This window comes from Muscardinus avellanarius (genome assembly GCF_963383645.1).
Source record: "Muscardinus avellanarius genome assembly, chromosome: 3".
NCBI lineage: Eukaryota > Metazoa > Chordata > Mammalia > Rodentia > Gliridae > Muscardinus > Muscardinus avellanarius.
In genome coordinates this window covers 113,968,716-113,985,034 of record NC_137788.1, presented here as the reverse complement: position 1 = coordinate 113,985,034, position 16,319 = coordinate 113,968,716, and the positions used below count along the sequence as shown (strand labels likewise).

The window sequence follows — 16,319 nt, the reverse complement described above, 5'->3', positions numbered from 1 at the left end:
GGAGGATCTTAGGTTCCCCCCCTCCCCCCCGCCAGCCTCAACTACTTAGTGAGGCCTTCTACAACTTAGACCCTGTTTCAAAGTAAAGAATAAAAAGTAGGAGAGCCGGGCTTGGTGGCGCATGCGTGTAATCCCAGCATTCAGGAGGCTGAGACAGGAGGATCGCGGTTCGCGGACAGTCTCAGCTACTTAGCGAGGCCCTTTACAACTCAGTGAGACCCTGTTTCAAAAATAAAAAATAATTAGGGCTGGGGGGTGTCGCTCAGAGGTAGAATGCCCCTGGGTTTCATCCCCAGTACCTCCAAAAAAATAAAATAAAGCCGGGTAAGTGCCGCACGCTTGTAATCCCCGCACTTGGAAGGTGGAGAAAGGAGGATCACGCAGGTTCGAAGCCAGCCGTGCTGGCTTAAAAGACCCGGTTTCCAAATTTAAAAAAAAGTATAAAATAGGTCTGGGAGTATAGCCCGGAGGTAGGAGGTAGAAGGGTTTCCAGGAACCCCAGTACCACCAAAAAAAAAAAAAAAAAAAGGGCTAGAGCTGGACATGGTGGTGCAGGCTTGTAATCCCAGGATTTAGGAGGCTAAAACAGGAGGATCTGGATTTGTGGACAGCCTCAGCTACTTAGTGATGTCCTTTGCAAGTCGGTGAGACCCTGTTTCAAAGTAAAGAATAAAAAGTAGGGCTGGGGGTAAAGCTCAGGGGTAGAATTCCCCTGAGTTAATACTCAATACCTCTCCCCCAGTGCTGAAGGCTTGAAATAAGGCAGAGTGGCAATAAGAAATAGAGCCAGGCGTGGTGGCACACTCTGATAGTCCCAGTACTTGGGAGGCTGAGACAGGAGGATTGCAGGTTCAAGTCCAGCCTCAGCTACTTACTGAGGCCCTTCACAACTTAGTGATATCCTGTTTCTGTTTTTTTTTTTTTTTTTTTTTTTTTTTTTGGTGGTACTGGGGTGGAACCCAGAGGCTTTCTATCTCTGAGCTATACTCCCACCCCTATTTTTATATTTTATTTGGAAACAGGGTCTCACTAAGTTGCTGAGAGCCTCACTAAGTAGCTGAGGCTGGCTTCGAACCTGTGTGATCCTCCTGTCTCAGCCTCCCAAGCTCGGGGATTACAAGCGTGCGCCACCACACCCGGCTAGTGATATCCTGTTTCTAAATAAAGAATAAAAAATAGGGCCGGGTGTGGTGGCGCACGCTTGTAGTCCTAGTACTTGGAAGGTTGAGACAGGAGGATCCCGCAGGTTCAAAGCCAGCCTCAACTACTTAGTGAGGCTCTCAGCAATTCAGTGAGACCCTGTTTCAAAATAAAATATAAAATAGGTTTGGGAGTGTAGCCCGGAGGTAGAAAGCTCCTAGGTTCCATCCCCAGTACCACTCACCCACCCGCACACACACGGAGACGAAAGGAAGAACGTGAAATTCTTAGGAATCACAGCACCTAACATCACGTAGCACTGTTCGCTTTCCTGTTCGTTGTCTGTCCTGGGGTACGGAAGAGCAGCGGCTTTCCGGCGAGGACTTTTGTCCTCTTCCTTCCATCCTCAGCGTCCACCCAGTGAAGGGCACAATCGCATTCGGTGAAGGTGGCAGAATGAATTACGAAATGTACTCGTGGGAGGAGCTCAGGAGGGAATACGCGTCGGAGAGTGATGACCAAGACGGCACTCGGGCTGAAAGGGGCGAAGACGGAGAAGAATCTCAAAAGCCACTTCTGACCACTTCTTCCAGCCCCTCGCCCTCCCGTGCCCCACCCACGGCACGACGCGGGCGGATTTTCCCGCCACTACCAGGCGGCTCCACCTTCCCGGCTCAAAGTGGGTCCCAGTCCATCAACTCCAGGGGGCGCCCTCCTCCGCTGGGCTCAGACTGGGCTTCCGCGCTCTGCTCCGCCTCTTGGACCCAGGGCAGCGCTAAGCCACGCCCACTTTGGTGGGCGGGGCGGAGAGCGACCCACGCCCATCAATGGTCACGCCCTCTAAGACCACGCCCCATCCCAACACCCAATCATGTATCTGGCCACGCCCCTCCTTGCCACGCCCTCGCCCAGGCCCCGCCCCGTCTCCGAGTGGCCTCGCTAGGGGGCGCCGCGCCACCCGCCGGCCAGCGCCTGCCCGTCCGTCGCACACACCCCCTGCGCCCCGCGCACACTGGGCTCCGCGCCGCGGGGCCACGCCGGCTCCGGCTCCCAGGGGTCGGGGCGCCCGATGGCCGCGGCGGGCTCCGGGCGGCCAGGCGCGTAAGCAGGCGGGCGTCATGGAGGCGGAGCAGCGGCCCGCCGCGGGGGCCGGCGAAGGGACGACCCCCGGGATGGAGGCGGCGCCTCCCGCTGCTCCGGCTCCCGCGACCGCGGCCTCAGGTCCGACCCCCGAGTCGGCGCCCGAGCCCAAGAGGCGGCAGCTCGGGACGCTGCTGCAGCCCACGGTCAACAAGTTCTCGCTCCGGGTGTTCGGCAGCCACAAAGCGGTGGAAATCGAGCAGGAGCGGGTGAAGTCGGCGGGGGCCTGGATCATCCACCCCTACAGCGACTTCCGGTACTGGGCGCCCGGCCGGGAGGACGGGGACACGGACCCCGCACGGACCCCACCCCCGCGGCCAGGCCCGCCCCGCCCTCCACGGCCCCTTCGTTTCCGGCCCAGGGTCCCTGGCGGGGCAGGAGCGTCGCCTCCTCCTCCATCCTAGCCCGGGGATTCCTGGGTGGGGTGTCCCCGGCTGGAGGTCCTCCGGGGTTTGTCAGGCAGACACCGGGGAAGCTCCAGATTGGAGACAGCACGATGGCCCGTTTCAGGCACCCGGGATACCATCTGGACCGCAGGGGTCCTGTTCGGAACCCCCGCCTCCTCCTCTGCTGGGGGGTCAGAGGAGCTGTCATAGCTCAAGACGGGGTCAAGCTAAGGGAGAAGCCGCAGTCGGCCATCTCCCACCCTGCGGTCCCACTCCCAGCACCCGTCTGGGTCGGCAGGACAGGCTACAGGGAAAATGGGGCGTTGGAGGGCGCGGGGTCCGGACCGAAGCCCTGGCCGCTGTCCCTGGTCCTGAAGGCGGGGTTGCGGCGGGGCGGGGCCGTACTCCGCAATCGAGGGAGGACAGAACGGCCGGCCAGGTGACCCCCGAGCGGGGCGGAGGGTGGGGGCGGGGACACCTCGCGGTCCCCATCAGCTGTACCTCTTCATCAAGGTCGCTAGGGGAGGACGGCAGCCCTGTCCTTGGGAGAGATGAAGGACATCTTTTGGACGAGGAGGAGATGTGTGCACAGCTCCTAACCCGGGGGACCGAAGAAACAGAATAGATGAAGTGTGAGCCCGAAGCCGGGAAACACAACTGGAGACAGATGTTCTCTTTCGTCCACAGACATGCACACTCCTGCCATTGTTCCTGGAACTTGTCTCTTCCTGGCTGCCTCACACCTAAGCCGGGCACCTTTTCTAGTCCCCTGGAGACCATCCCCCCCCCCCCCGCCCCCGTCCATGCTCAGATGCGTCCCCAGAAGTCATATCCCTTTATGATTGTGCTTCTGCCCGTCTTTTCAACTGCATCACCCGCCGGGCTTGTGACCGCCTGTGAGTCAGGCTGTAAAAATACTCTTATGGCTGGGCAAACCCTCTTCCCCTCCCTCTGCCAGTATCTCCCAGGACAAGGTTCTTCCTCAGCAGCCCAGAGAGAGAGGAAGAGGGGCCACTTTGGCTCTCAAAGGAAAGCTCAGTCCAAGTGGCTTCCTGGGGTCCTGGACTGGGACCCCAAAGCTCCTTTTAGGGGGTGGAAGGATTGATTTTGCAGTTGGAATCAAAAGGGGCTGAGCCCTGGGTTTATGCTGGGATTAGATGTGGCCTAGAATTGAAACCACCACAGGTAATTGAGTCCCCCAGATTATCCAGTGATTTTCTCTGAATGAAGGCTTCCCCCAGCTCCCTCCTAACGTCTCCTTTGCAGACCTTCTGCCTGAGCAGTGTAGCCCTGGTCCTTGCCTGGACTCTGCCAGAGTGTCTGTAGGAGCAGGGGGGTCAAAGAAGGGAAGGAGTGGGGAGCCCAAGCCTGGTGCCTAGGACCACCTGCGAAGCTCTGCGTGTTACGTGTAGCCCTCTGGAGTGCTGGGGGGCACCCCCAGAAAATTCAGTTCAGATAGGAGGCAGGACAGGCCACCCCACCCTGGAACATGGATAAGCAGGTCCCCACAGAGAAGCAAGATCGCTGGACCCAACTGTGCCTGGGAGGAGGAAGGGAGTGGGGAGGGCTGACGAGGGGCTGGGATCCTAGACTAGGAATGGACGGATAGCTAGAGAGAGGAGAAGCAGCAGCAGCAACCTTTTTAGAAATCGGGATAAAAGGTTGGTGAGTCATAATACCAACCAGTGCTGGTACGATACTTTCACATCCATTGTCTCAAGTGGAAATTTTTTTTAACAACCCTGTGAGATTAGACAGGGTACTTTATCTTCTTCTTTTTCTTTCTTTCTTTTTTTTTTTTTTTGGTACTAGGAATTGAACCCAACGGCATTCTACCGCCAAGCTATACCCTCAGCCCTATTTTTTTAAATCTATCTATTATTATTATTATTATTATTATTAATTATTATTTTGGTGGTACTGGGGATGGAACCCAGGGGCCTTCTACCTCCAGGCTACGCTCCCAAACCTATTTACCTATTTTATATTTTATTTTGAAACAGGGTCTCTTAAGCCAGCTGAGGCTGGCTTCGAACCTGTGAGAACCTCCTGTCTCAGCCTCCCAAGTGCGGGGCTTACAAGTGTGCGCCGCCACGCCCAGCTTTTATCCCTTATTTTGAAACAGGGTCTCACTAAGTTGTGAAGGGTCTCGCTAATTAGCTGAGGCTGGCCTCGAACCTGAGACCCTCCTGTCTCAGCCCCTCCAAGTACTGGGGTTACAAGTGTATACCAAGTGTATGCCCAGCTTTGCTTTTTTTTTTTTTTTGTGGTACTGGGGGTGGAACTCAGGGGCTTTCTACCTCCGGGCTATACTCTCAGACCTATTTTATATTTTATTTGGAAACAGGGTCTCACTAAGTTGCTGAGAGCCTCACTAAGTAGCTGAGGCTGGCTTGGAATCTGTGCGATCCTGTCTCAGCCTCCCAAGTGTGGGGATTACAAGCATGCGCCACCATGCCCAGCTGCTTTTGTAACCTTTAAAACATTTAGTAATGGTGACATAAGCCAGGTGTGGGGGCACAGGCTGTAATTCCAGCATTTGGGAGGCTGAGGTGGGAGGATCGCAATTCGGAGATAGCCTCAGCTACTTAGTGAGGCCCTTTGCAACTCAGTGAGACCCTCTTTCAAAATAAAGAAGAAAAGCTGGGGGTGGTGGTGCATGCTTGTAATCCCAGTACTTGGGAGGATGAGACAGGAGGATCGCAGGTTCAAAGCCAGGTTTGGCAGCTTAGTGCGGCTCTCAGCAACTTAGTGAGACCCTATTTTCAAATAAGATATAAAATTAAGTTGGGGATGTAGCTTGGAGATGAATGCCTTTGGGTTAATCCCTAGTGCCCCTCTCCCCCCAAAAAAGAGTTTGTGGGCTGGATGTGGTGGTATACGCTTGTAATCCCAGTACTTGAGAGGCTGAGACAAGAGGCTTGCAGATTCGAAGCCAGCCCCAGCAACTCAACAGGCTCTCAACAATTTAGGAAGACATTGTTTCCAAACAAAAAATAAAATAGGTCAGCCGGGTGTGGTGGCGCACACTTGTAATCCCCGCACTTGGGAGGCTGAGACAGGAGGATCGCACGGGTTCGAAGCCAGCCTCAGCTACTTAGTGAGGCTCTCAGCAACCTAGTGAGACCCTGTTTCCAAATAAAATATTTTTTAAAAAAGGTCTGGGAGTATAGCCCGGAAGTAGAAAGCCTCTGGGTTCCACCCCCAGTACCATCAAAAATAAATAAATAAATAAATAAAATAGGTCTGGGGGTGTAGCCCAGGTAGAAGGCCCCTGGGTTCCATCCCCAGGAACACACACACACACACACACACACACACACACACACACACACGAGTTTCTGAGTTAGAAGTGGTGGCTCATATCTGTAATCACAGTGTGCTTGGGAGGCTGAGACAGGAGGATCACAAATTTGAGTGCAGCCTAGGCAACTTAGTAAGACCTTGTTTCAAAATAAAAAATAAAAAGGACTAGGGGTATAGAATACCTCTTGGTTCAATCCCCAGGATGAGAGAGATAGAGACAGACAGACAGACAGACAGACAGAGGTTGTATAGCCAGGCAGGATGGCACTTACCTGTAATTTCAGTAGTTGGGGGACTGAGACAGGAGGATCAAAGTTTAAGGCCAACGTGTGTGTGTGTGTGTGTGTGTGTGTGTGTGTGTGTGTGTTTTGGTGGTACTGGAGATTGAACCCAGGGCCATTCTCCTTCCAGGCTACACCTCCAGCCCTTTTGATTTTTTGTTTTGAAACAGGGTCTCACTAGATAGTTAAGAGTCCTACTAGTACTATTAGCTGGGCGTGGTGGCGCAAGCTTGTAATCCTAGCACTGGAGAGGCTGAGACAGGAGGATCGCAGTTTGCAGGCAGCCTCAGCTACTTTAGTGAGACCCTTTGCAACTCTGTGAGACCCTGCCTCAAAATAAAGAATAAAAGAAAAAAAAATAGGGCTGGGGATGTAGCTTGGAGGTAGAATGCCCCTAGGTTCCATCCCCAGTACCACACACACACACACACACACACACACACACACACACACACACAGTCCTACTATGTCTCTGAGGCTGGCAGTGAACCTGTGATCCTCGGGTCTCAGCCTCCCAAGTACTGGGATTACAGCCAGCTCCACGCCACCTGGCTCCAAATGTCTGCCTCTACTAAACAACGTCGCAGCGATTTCCCAAATAGGGGCCCGTTTTCCCTCGCAGACGCCACCAGCGGTCATTGTGCAACCCTGCATTTTTGCCTTGGCCCTGCTGCAGGACTGTCTTCTGCCAGTGCCGTGGCCGGTGATGTATGGTCTTAAATGGGGTGGTGGTCTCCCTCCTCTTCCCACTCCCACCTCAGGTTTTACTGGGACCTGATCATGCTGCTGCTGATGGTGGGCAACCTCATCGTGCTCCCGGTAGGCATCACCTTCTTCAAGGAGGAGAACTCCCCGCCCTGGATCGCCTTCAACGTGCTCTCGGACACGTTCTTCCTGCTGGACCTGGTGCTCAACTTCCGCACGGGCATCGTGGTGGAGGAGGGCGCCGAGATCCTGCTGGCGCCGCGGGCCATCCGCACGCGCTATCTGCGCACCTGGTTCCTGGTGGACCTCATCTCCTCCATCCCGGTGGACTACATCTTCCTGGTGGTGGAGCTGGAGCCGCGGCTGGACGCCGAGGTGTACAAGACGGCGCGGGCGCTGCGCATCGTGCGCTTCACCAAGATCCTGAGTTTGCTGAGGCTGCTCCGCCTCTCCCGCCTCATCCGCTACATACACCAGTGGGAGGAGGTGGGGCGGGGAGGTGGGCAGAGGGCGCGCCCTCAGGGCGGGCCGGGGCGCTGCGAGGGTTCCCAGGGCGGGTGGGGGGGGACGCCAGGGCCAAGTAAGGCTGGTGGGGCAGGAGGGGCCACACCCAGTGGACGAGTGCCTCAGGGTGCGTGGATCTCCTCGCTGAGCCAGGAGGATCGCGGTTAGCAGGCAGCCTCAGCTGCTGCTTATTAAGGCCCTTTGCAACTCAGTGAGACTCTGTTTCGAAATAAAGAATTAAAAAAAAAAAAAAAAGAGCTGGGGGTGTAGCTCGGAGGTAGAATGGCCCTGGGTTCAGGGATGGGGTGTAGCTCAAAGGTAGAATGCCCCTGGGTTCAATCCCCAGTACTGCAAAAAAAAAAAAAAAAAAGTATTTGGCACATAGTAAGTTCTCAGTAAACTAAACAATAATAATAATTAATAATAATAATAATAATAATAGCAATGAAGCCAGATGTGGTGGCTGAACACTTGTAATCCTAGGGAGGCTGAGTCAGGAGGATCTCAGATCATGGCCAGCCTCAGCTACTTAGTGAGGCCCTTTGCAACTCAGTGAGACCCTGTTTCAAAATAAAGAATAAAAAATAAGCCGGGCATGGTGGGGCACGCTTGTAATCCCAGCATTTGGGAGGCTGAGACCGGAGGATCGCGGTTCGCAGACAGCCTCAGCTACTTAGTGAGGCCCTCTGCAACTTAGTGAGATCCGGTTTCAAAATTAAGAATAAAAAATAGGTCAGGGGGTGTAGCTCGGAGGTCAAATGCCCCTGAGTTCCATACTCAGACCCACAAAATAAATAAATAAATGAAAAAAATAAAATAAAAATAAAAAATAGGACTGGGGATGTAGCTCGGAGGTAGAATGCCCTAGGTTCCATCCTCAGTGCCTCAAAAATAATAATAGCGACAATGATGATAACACTGTTATTACTGTTGTTGGAGGGGGCCAAGGGCTACTGGCAGTAGAGTTCGTCCACGTGTCCACATACCTCGGGACCTGGCCTTGTGGAGATGCCCTGTCCTCTTTTCCAGGGTAGGCCCGGGCAGCTCATGCAGTAGACCCGTGAGTCTCTGCTGTGACCCTTACTGTGTGATTTTGGGTACGCAATTGGCCTGAGCTTTCCTGCCTATAAAATGAAGAGTGATAGTGTAACGTCCTTCGGGTGAGCGGTACAGGTGTGCTATGAAGTGCTACACAAACGAATAATAGCCACATTTTTTTAATTCAGGGAGGCTGGGGCGAGGGAGAAGTTCAAAGAGAATTGGCAAGGCTGGGACTGGAGAAGGACCAGCAGGGAGGGCTTCCTGTCCACAGCAGCTCCTCCTCGGGCTCCTCAGATCTTCCACATGACCTACGACCTGGCCAGCGCCGTGGTTCGCATCTTCAACCTCATTGGGATGATGCTGCTGCTTTGCCATTGGGATGGCTGTCTGCAGTTCCTGGTCCCCATGCTGCAGGACTTCCCTCCTGACTGCTGGGTCTCCATCAACCGCATGGTGGTGAGAAGCCCCCACAGCCCCACTGCTCCTGGGACTTCGGAGGCCCTTGTGCCTGAGCGGCAGGGAGCAGGAGGTGGGAGGTGACCCAGAAAGAAGAGGAGAGGGGAGGAGGGGACTTCTTTTGCTTCAGAGACACCTTCCCCAAAACCAAATAAGTGCATCCTGTGCGGAAGGTCTGGAGTGGAAGGGGCGGGTCTAGAAAAACTGAAAGAGGAGGGAGAGAGAGAGAGAGAGAGAGAGAGAGAGAGAGAGAGAGAGAGAAAGGGGCAGGCAGAAGAGGCTGTGGCCTGAGGGGTTGTGTCCAGCTCTGCGTGTACTCTGCCCCTAGAACCACTCCTGGGGCCGCCAGTATTCCCACGCCCTGTTCAAGGCCATGAGCCACATGCTGTGCATCGGGTACGGGCAGCAGGCGCCCGTGGGCATGCCCGACGTCTGGCTCACCATGCTCAGCATGATCGTGGGCGCCACATGCTACGCCATGTTCATCGGCCACGCCACGGCCCTCATCCAGTCGCTGGATTCCTCCCGGCGTCAGTACCAGGAGAAGGTCAGCAGGGACGGGAGTGGGAAGGGCTGGCCATCGGGTAGCCCAACTTGCGGCCCATTCTAACGTGCGCCCTGCTGGGTCTCTGTGTCTGCCCCGTGTCTGTTCGTCCTGCGGCACGCCCTGGCGTGACCTTTTCCTTGTGTGGACCCGTGCCTCTGTCCTTGGACTCTTTCTCTGCTCACATCTGGGTTATCTGTGACTGCTCGGTGTCTTCCCTGCATCCGCCATTGTCCGTGTGTCTTCTGTGGGCCTGTCTTCCTGCATCTGGCTCTACATTTCACTCCCCTGACCTCTGACCTATGCCTGTGACCTTCCACCCCTCCCCATCCCGGTGTCTGTGTGTGTTCTCCTCCTGATGGCGATGGGCCGGCCCTCCAGTACAAGCAGGTGGAGCAGTACATGTCCTTCCACAAGCTGCCGGCTGACACCCGGCAGCGCATCCACGAGTACTACGAGCACCGCTACCAGGGCAAGATGTTCGACGAGGAGAGCATCCTGGGAGAGCTGAGCGAGCCGCTGCGGGAGGTGGGCCGGGCTGGGCCGGGGTGGGGATGGCAAGGATACAGGCTTCCGAGGAGCTCTGTGGGGTGGGGGGTATTGATCAGCAAGTGCTCCTATGAGTAAGGTGCACAGAGGACGCCACAGAGGCAGGTATTTGGGTGGCTTTATGGGACTAGTTCTTGGGGTTTTTTTTTTTTGAACTGGGGATTGAACCCAGGGGTGTTCAACCCCTGAGCTATACTCCCAGCTCTATTTTTTGTGTGTGTGTGTGTTTATGGGACTGGAAATGGAACCCAGGGGCATTCTATCTCCAAGCTATACCCCTAGCCCTATTTTATTTTGGGGGGAACAGGGTCTTGCTAGGTTGATGAGTCTTACTATTTGCTGAGACTATCCTTGAACCTATGATCTTTCTGTCTCAGCCTCCCAAGTATTGGGACTGCAAGCATGTGACACCACGCCTGGAACCCCAGACTTATTTTATTCTTTTTTTTTTATGGTACTGGGGATTGAACCTAGAGGCATTCTACCTCTGAGCTACACCCCAAGCCCTATTTTTTTTTTTTTATTCTTTATTTTGAAACAGGGTCCCACTAGTTGCCAAAGGCCTAAGTAGCTGAGGCTGGCTGTGAACCACTGTCTTCCTAAGTACTGGGATTACAAGTATGTGCCACCACACCCAGTTTTTTTTTTTTTTTTTTTTTGAACCCCAGAGGACTTCTACCTCCATGTTATACCCCCAATCTGATTTTATTTCTTATTTGGAAACAGGCTCTCACTAAGTTGCTGAGGCTGGCTTCAAACCTGTAATCTTCCTGTCTCAGCCTCCCAAATACTGGGATTACAAGCATGCGCCACCATGCCTGGCCCTATTTTATTCTTTATTTGGAAACAAGGTCTTACTAAGTTGTAGAGGACCTCTCTGAGTTGCTGAGGCTGGCCTCTGACCTGCAATCCTCCTGTCTCAGCCTCCCAAGTACTGGGATTACAGGTGTATGCCACCATGCCTGACAGGCCAGAGTAGGATCTTTCTTGAAGGCCTTATGGGGGTGAAGCATACATGGGGAGGAGCTGTTGGCATTTTTGTTTTAGAGAGATGGTCCCAGCAGAAGCCATTAGAAGACAGGCTTTTCAGGACGGTTCCAGGCCCACTGCAACATCCCCATCCTTTGGCAGCCTGGCGCCCAGGAGCGGGGCTTCTGGGGACAGAGGTGCCCAGTGGCGGCTTCTTGGGGCGGGGGGAGCAGCCTATGTGACATCGCCCTTTCCCCATCCAGGAGATCATTAACTTCACCTGCCGGGGCCTGGTGGCCCACATGCCACTGTTCGCCCACGCCGACCCCAGCTTCGTCACCGCGGTGCTCACCAAGCTGCGCTTTGAGGTCTTCCAGCCGGGGGACCTCGTGGTGCGCGAGGGCTCCGTAGGCAGGAAGATGTACTTCATCCAGCACGGGCTGCTCAGCGTGCTGGCCCGCGGCGCCCGCGACGCCCGCCTCACGGACGGATCCTACTTCGGGGGTTAGCGAGCCTCGAGGAGGGCGGGGAAACTCAAACATTGGACGGAAGGCAACTGCTCCCCCCGGCCGGGGCTGCCACCTGGCTGTGCCACAAGGTCGCAGAGCCCTAGTCCCTGCCGGGCACGCTTAGGGGACTCTCGGGGCCGGAGCCTGGGGTGTCTGTCTGTATTTGGTGTGTGTTACTAGAGATTGAACCCAGGGGCATTTTGCCTCCGAGCTACACTGCAGCCCTATTATATTTTCTTTCTTTCTTTCTTTCTTTCTTTCTTTCTTTCTTTCTTTCTTTCTTCCTTTTCTTTCTTTCTTTCTTTCTCTTTCTTTCTTTCTTTCTCTCTTTCTCTTTCTTTCTTTCTTCTTTCTTTCTTTATTTCTTTTCTTTTCTTTTCTTTTCTTTTGTGCAGTACTGGGGATGGAACCCAGGGACATTCTACCTCCGAGTTACACTGCAGCCCTATTATATTTCCTTTCCTTCCTTCCTTCCTTCCTTCCTTCCTTCCTTCCTCTTTCTTTCTTTCTTTCCTTCTTTCTTTCTTTCTTCTTTCTTTCTCTCTCTTTTTGTGTAGTACTGGGGATGAAACCCAGGGGCATTTTACCTCTGTGCTACACCCCCAGCCATATTTTTTATTCTTTATTTTTGAAAGAGGGTCTCGCTGAGTTGCAGAGGGCCTCACTCAGTAGCTGAGGCTGTCTGTGAACCACGATCCTCCTGTCTCAGCCTCCCAAATCCTGGGGTTACAAGTGTGCGCCACCATGCCCAGCCTGGATCTGTAGTTTTTGGGTTTTTTTTTTGCGGGTCTGGGGATGGAACTCAGGGACATTCGACCTCTGAGCTACACCTGCTGCCCTATTTTTTATTCTTTATTTTGAAACAGGGTCTCACTGAGTTGCAGAGGGCCTCACTAAGTAGCTGAGGCTGTCCGCGAACCGTGTTCCTCCGGTCTCAGCCTCCCGAATGCTGGGATTACTAGCCTGCGCCACCACGCCTGGCTGGATCTGCATTTTAAAAAAAAATCTTCTCAGGAGATCCCAATGCACAGCCAGAGAGCAAACTACTAAGCTGAAGAACCTTTTAGAACTCTTGCCCACCAAAATCCAAGGATCCTAAGAATCTAGGGATAAATAGGCCTGAAGCAGTGCTGCCCCAGGGGCTGATGGGTAGTTGAGGGACCAGCCTGTGGCATTGGGGGCGGTTGTACCAGCTGCTGCTCACAGTGACTTGGGCCTCATTTAACCCATCAGCCCCTGGGGCACCCACCATCCTTTGCGCTCATCCAAGGGGGCAGGAAGAGCGGGTGCACAGAGTAGTTGCCCTGCATCTGCTGCTGGGGAAGGGTAAGACCTGCCTGTTTGTCAGCTGCAATTTATAGGTCTGGAGAGAGACAATGCCTAATGTACTTTAGGGCCCTGGGGAGGGGTGTTGATTAGACTAGTCATTGGCCCTCGGTGTACAGGAGGAGCCTGGGGATGCCAGGTCAAAAGCCGTAGGCCCGGTGAGAGGGAGCTCTGGAAACTGGGCTTCTGAGCCTCCTTCCAACCTCTACAGAGATCTGCCTGCTGACGCGGGGCCGGCGCACAGCCAGCGTGCGGGCCGACACCTACTGCCGCCTCTACTCCCTCAGCGTGGACCATTTCAACGCCGTGCTCGAGGAGTTCCCTATGATGCGCCGGGCCTTCGAGACGGTGGCCATGGACCGCCTGCGCCGTATCGGTGAGTCCCGTGTACCCCGGCTGCTCTGGGTCCCCATCTCCACAGCCAGGACCCCAGGTGTTAGAGCTTCAGTGTCACAGGCCAACTCAGCCAGTCTCAGCAGGTGCCCGCAGGCCTGTGGCACTGCGCGTCACTGCCCTTAACTCTGAGTCTCCCCCCTGGAGACATACACCTAAGTCCCCAAGCCCAGGGGCCTCCTAGGTACCAGTCCCTGCGCCTGGGCCTCATGGTCTCTGATTCATACTCTCTTCTTCCAATCCCACCTTCCAATCTCTAACCCCGGCACCATCTCCTTCCGCCCGACTCCCATTCCCCACCCGCAGCCCCAGTCCCAGCCCTGGACGCCATCGTAGGCCACCCTCACATTCTGTGACATCTGCCCTCCCAGCTAGGATTCCTTCCCCTTCCTTGACTCCTCCCTCCCGCGACACCTTCTAGGTAAAAGGAACTCCATCCTGCAGCGGAAGCGCTCGGAGCCGAGCCCGGGCAGCAGTGGCGGCATCATAGAGCAGCAGCTGGTGGAGCAGGACAGGGACATGGCCCGGGGTGTCCGGGGCCTGGCCCCAGGCACTGGAGCGCGCCTCAGTGGAAAGCCGGTGCTGTGGGAGCCACTGGTGCACGCGCCCCTGCAAGCAGCCGCCGTGACCTCCAACGTGGCCATTGCCCTGACTCACCAGCGGGGCACCCTGCCCCTCTCCCCCGACTCCCCAGTCGCCCTCCTCGCCCGCTCTGCTCGACGCTCCATGGGCTCCCCAGCCTCCCCGCTGGTCCCTTTCCGAGCAGGCCCTCTGCTGGCCCGGGGGCCCTGGGCGTCCACCTCCCGCCTGCCCGCCCCGCCGGCCCGAAGCCTCCATGCCAGCCTGTCCCGAGCAGGGCGCTCCCAGGTGTCCCTGCTCGGTCCCCCCCCAGGTGGCGGCGGCGGTGGCAGCGGCGGCAGCGGTGGCCGGCGATTAGGACCTCGGGGTCGCCCGCTCTCAGCCTCCCAACCTTCTCTCCCTCAGCGGGCAGCAGGTGATGGCTCTCCTAGACGGAAGGGCTCAGGCAGCGAGCGCCTGACCCCCTCGGGGCTCCTGGCCAAGCCTCCGGTGACAGCCCAGCCCCCCAGGCCACCAGTGCCGGAGCCAACCACCCCCCGGGGACCCCAGCTCTCTGCCAACATGTGAGGCCCTGGGTCACCCAGGCCTTAGGACCCGAAACACTGCCCACGGGAACGTCTCCTCTGGCCATCACGAGGACAGACGTCTCAGTCCTCAGCTCAAGTAGCCTGTCTGACATCATCCTAATCCGTCCACCCATCCGTCATCCGTACCGAGTGCCTCCCCCGGTCAAGGCACCGTGTGTCTCCACTGCCAAGTAGATGTGACTCGAAGCCCCTGCCAAGGGTACCCCTGGCCATGGTCTGCCAGGTGCAGGCCTGTGCCCTCGGCCCCGTCCACTGAGCACAAGTACTCGCTATCCTCATGACTGCCGAGTAACTAGATGTCTGTCTCCCTGCCAGTGACCCCGCAGGTCCTGCCTGGTGTGGTTCTTCCTGTCCCCTTAGTGTAGCTGGGCACAGTCAGCTGTGCCCCGTGGCCGCCGACACCCATCTCCAGTCTTTTAGTGTGGGCATCTACCTTTGCCCTCTTACGCCACCTAGGATCCATCCAGTCTACACCCTCCGTCTCCTACCAAGGTCCCTGCGGTCTTGTGAGGTAGAATGGTCTTTTTGCAAACTGGGAGCTGCCTCTCCCCTGCCCCAGGGGCGCCCCCCGCTGGCAGCGCAGGGTCATTGGCATCTCCTGAGTGTGTGAGCCCAGATCCCCCCGTGGGGCAAGAGCTGAATCCTTATGTGCCCACGTTTTCTTTCCTTTTTTTGTGTGTGTCTTCTTTATTCAACTTTATTAATTTTATTTGTAATTTGACTTATCATTTCATTTTACCCTTTACTGTCTCTCCCTCTCCGGGAGGCAGGAGGAGGCCGAGTGCCTCCCTGCCAGCTCTTAGGGTCTGCCATCAGCAGCAATACTAGAACCTTCTGCCTGTCTAGGTAGTGGCGGGAGGGGCTCCCCGAGGGAAAGGAGGACTCTTTTTACCTTTGTTGTGATGTTTGTTGGGGCTCGAACCCAGGCCCTTGAACATGGTAGGTTTTTCTCTCTCTTTGAAGTCGGCTGTCCATACAGGAGTAAGGAGAGGGCCCGAGGTACCCAAGCCCGGGGGAGGGCGGGCCAGCCAGCCCCTCTGCCTTCTCAGGGACAAGAGTAACCCCTCGCCCAGCCACCCTGTCCCTCTCCTCTGCAGTATCAAAGAATGTGGGGCCAGAACCCCCAATCAGCTTTCCTCCTGGGTAGGGAGTTCTGGGGTTCTTGGTGTGTGGGAGATGTTTTATAATTGCTCCCAAACAGCTGGATTTAAAAAGAAAATAGAGACACTCATTCTGGCTCCTGGTTTGTGTCTGGGAACAAAAAGGTCAGCCGGGGGCAGCCTTCAAAGCCAGCAGGGAGGCCAGGAAGCTAGTGACAGGGTCGGCCTGCGGGCTCAGTTCTCTCCAGCTTGCCCCAGAGCATGTTCTTAAAATGTCACCCTCAGTTGCTACAAAGGGGTAGCCAGCCTGGCTTGAGGCCATCAGGAGGAGGGGCACTGTCCCCAGACATGTCCAGGTGACCCTGAGGAACAAGTTGGACAGCGTCAGACTGCCTGGATAATGAAGTCTCTTCCTTTTTTTTTTTTTTTTTAACTACTGAGGATTGAACCCAGGAGCGTTCTACCTTCAAGCTACACCCCTATGTTATTTATTTTGAAAGAGGGTCTCCCTGCTGGGCGTGGTGGTACATGCTTTGTAATCCCAGTACTTGGGAGACTGAGATAGGAGGATTGCAAGTTTGAGGTCAGCCTCTGCAACTTAGGCCCTTCACATCTTAGTGAGACCCTGTTTCAAAATAAAAAATTAAGCCGGGCGTGGTAACACACGCTTGTAATTCTCCCGCTCGGGAGGCTGAGACAGGAGGATCACACAGGTTCGAAGCCAGCCTCAGCTACTTAGTGAGGCTCTCGGCAACTTAGTGAGACCCTGTTTCCAAATAAAATATAAAAAAATAGGTCTGGGAG

At 55.3% G+C, this 16,319-nt stretch overlaps 1 protein-coding gene across 2 annotated transcripts; it reads left to right on the top strand.

Annotated features, from left to right (window-relative positions):
• Positions 1-2,258: 2,258 nt before the first annotated feature.
• Positions 2,259-14,395, top strand: HCN3 (hyperpolarization activated cyclic nucleotide gated potassium channel 3; the record flags this gene model as incomplete). 2 transcript variants are annotated; one of them, XM_080691865.1, is made up of 8 exons in its annotated part: positions 2,259-2,536; positions 7,015-7,444; positions 8,798-8,959; positions 9,288-9,506; positions 9,885-10,031; positions 11,285-11,525; positions 13,068-13,232; positions 13,671-14,395. In XM_080691865.1, 8 exons carry the CDS (start codon positions 2,259-2,261, stop codon positions 14,393-14,395), a joined length of 2,367 nt encoding a protein of 788 aa, XP_080547991.1. The 2 variants fall into 2 exon arrangements, with proteins under 2 accessions (XP_080547991.1, XP_080547992.1); XM_080691866.1 differs by lacking the exon at positions 9,288-9,506.
• Between the last annotated feature and the right edge of the window lie 1,924 nt (positions 14,396-16,319).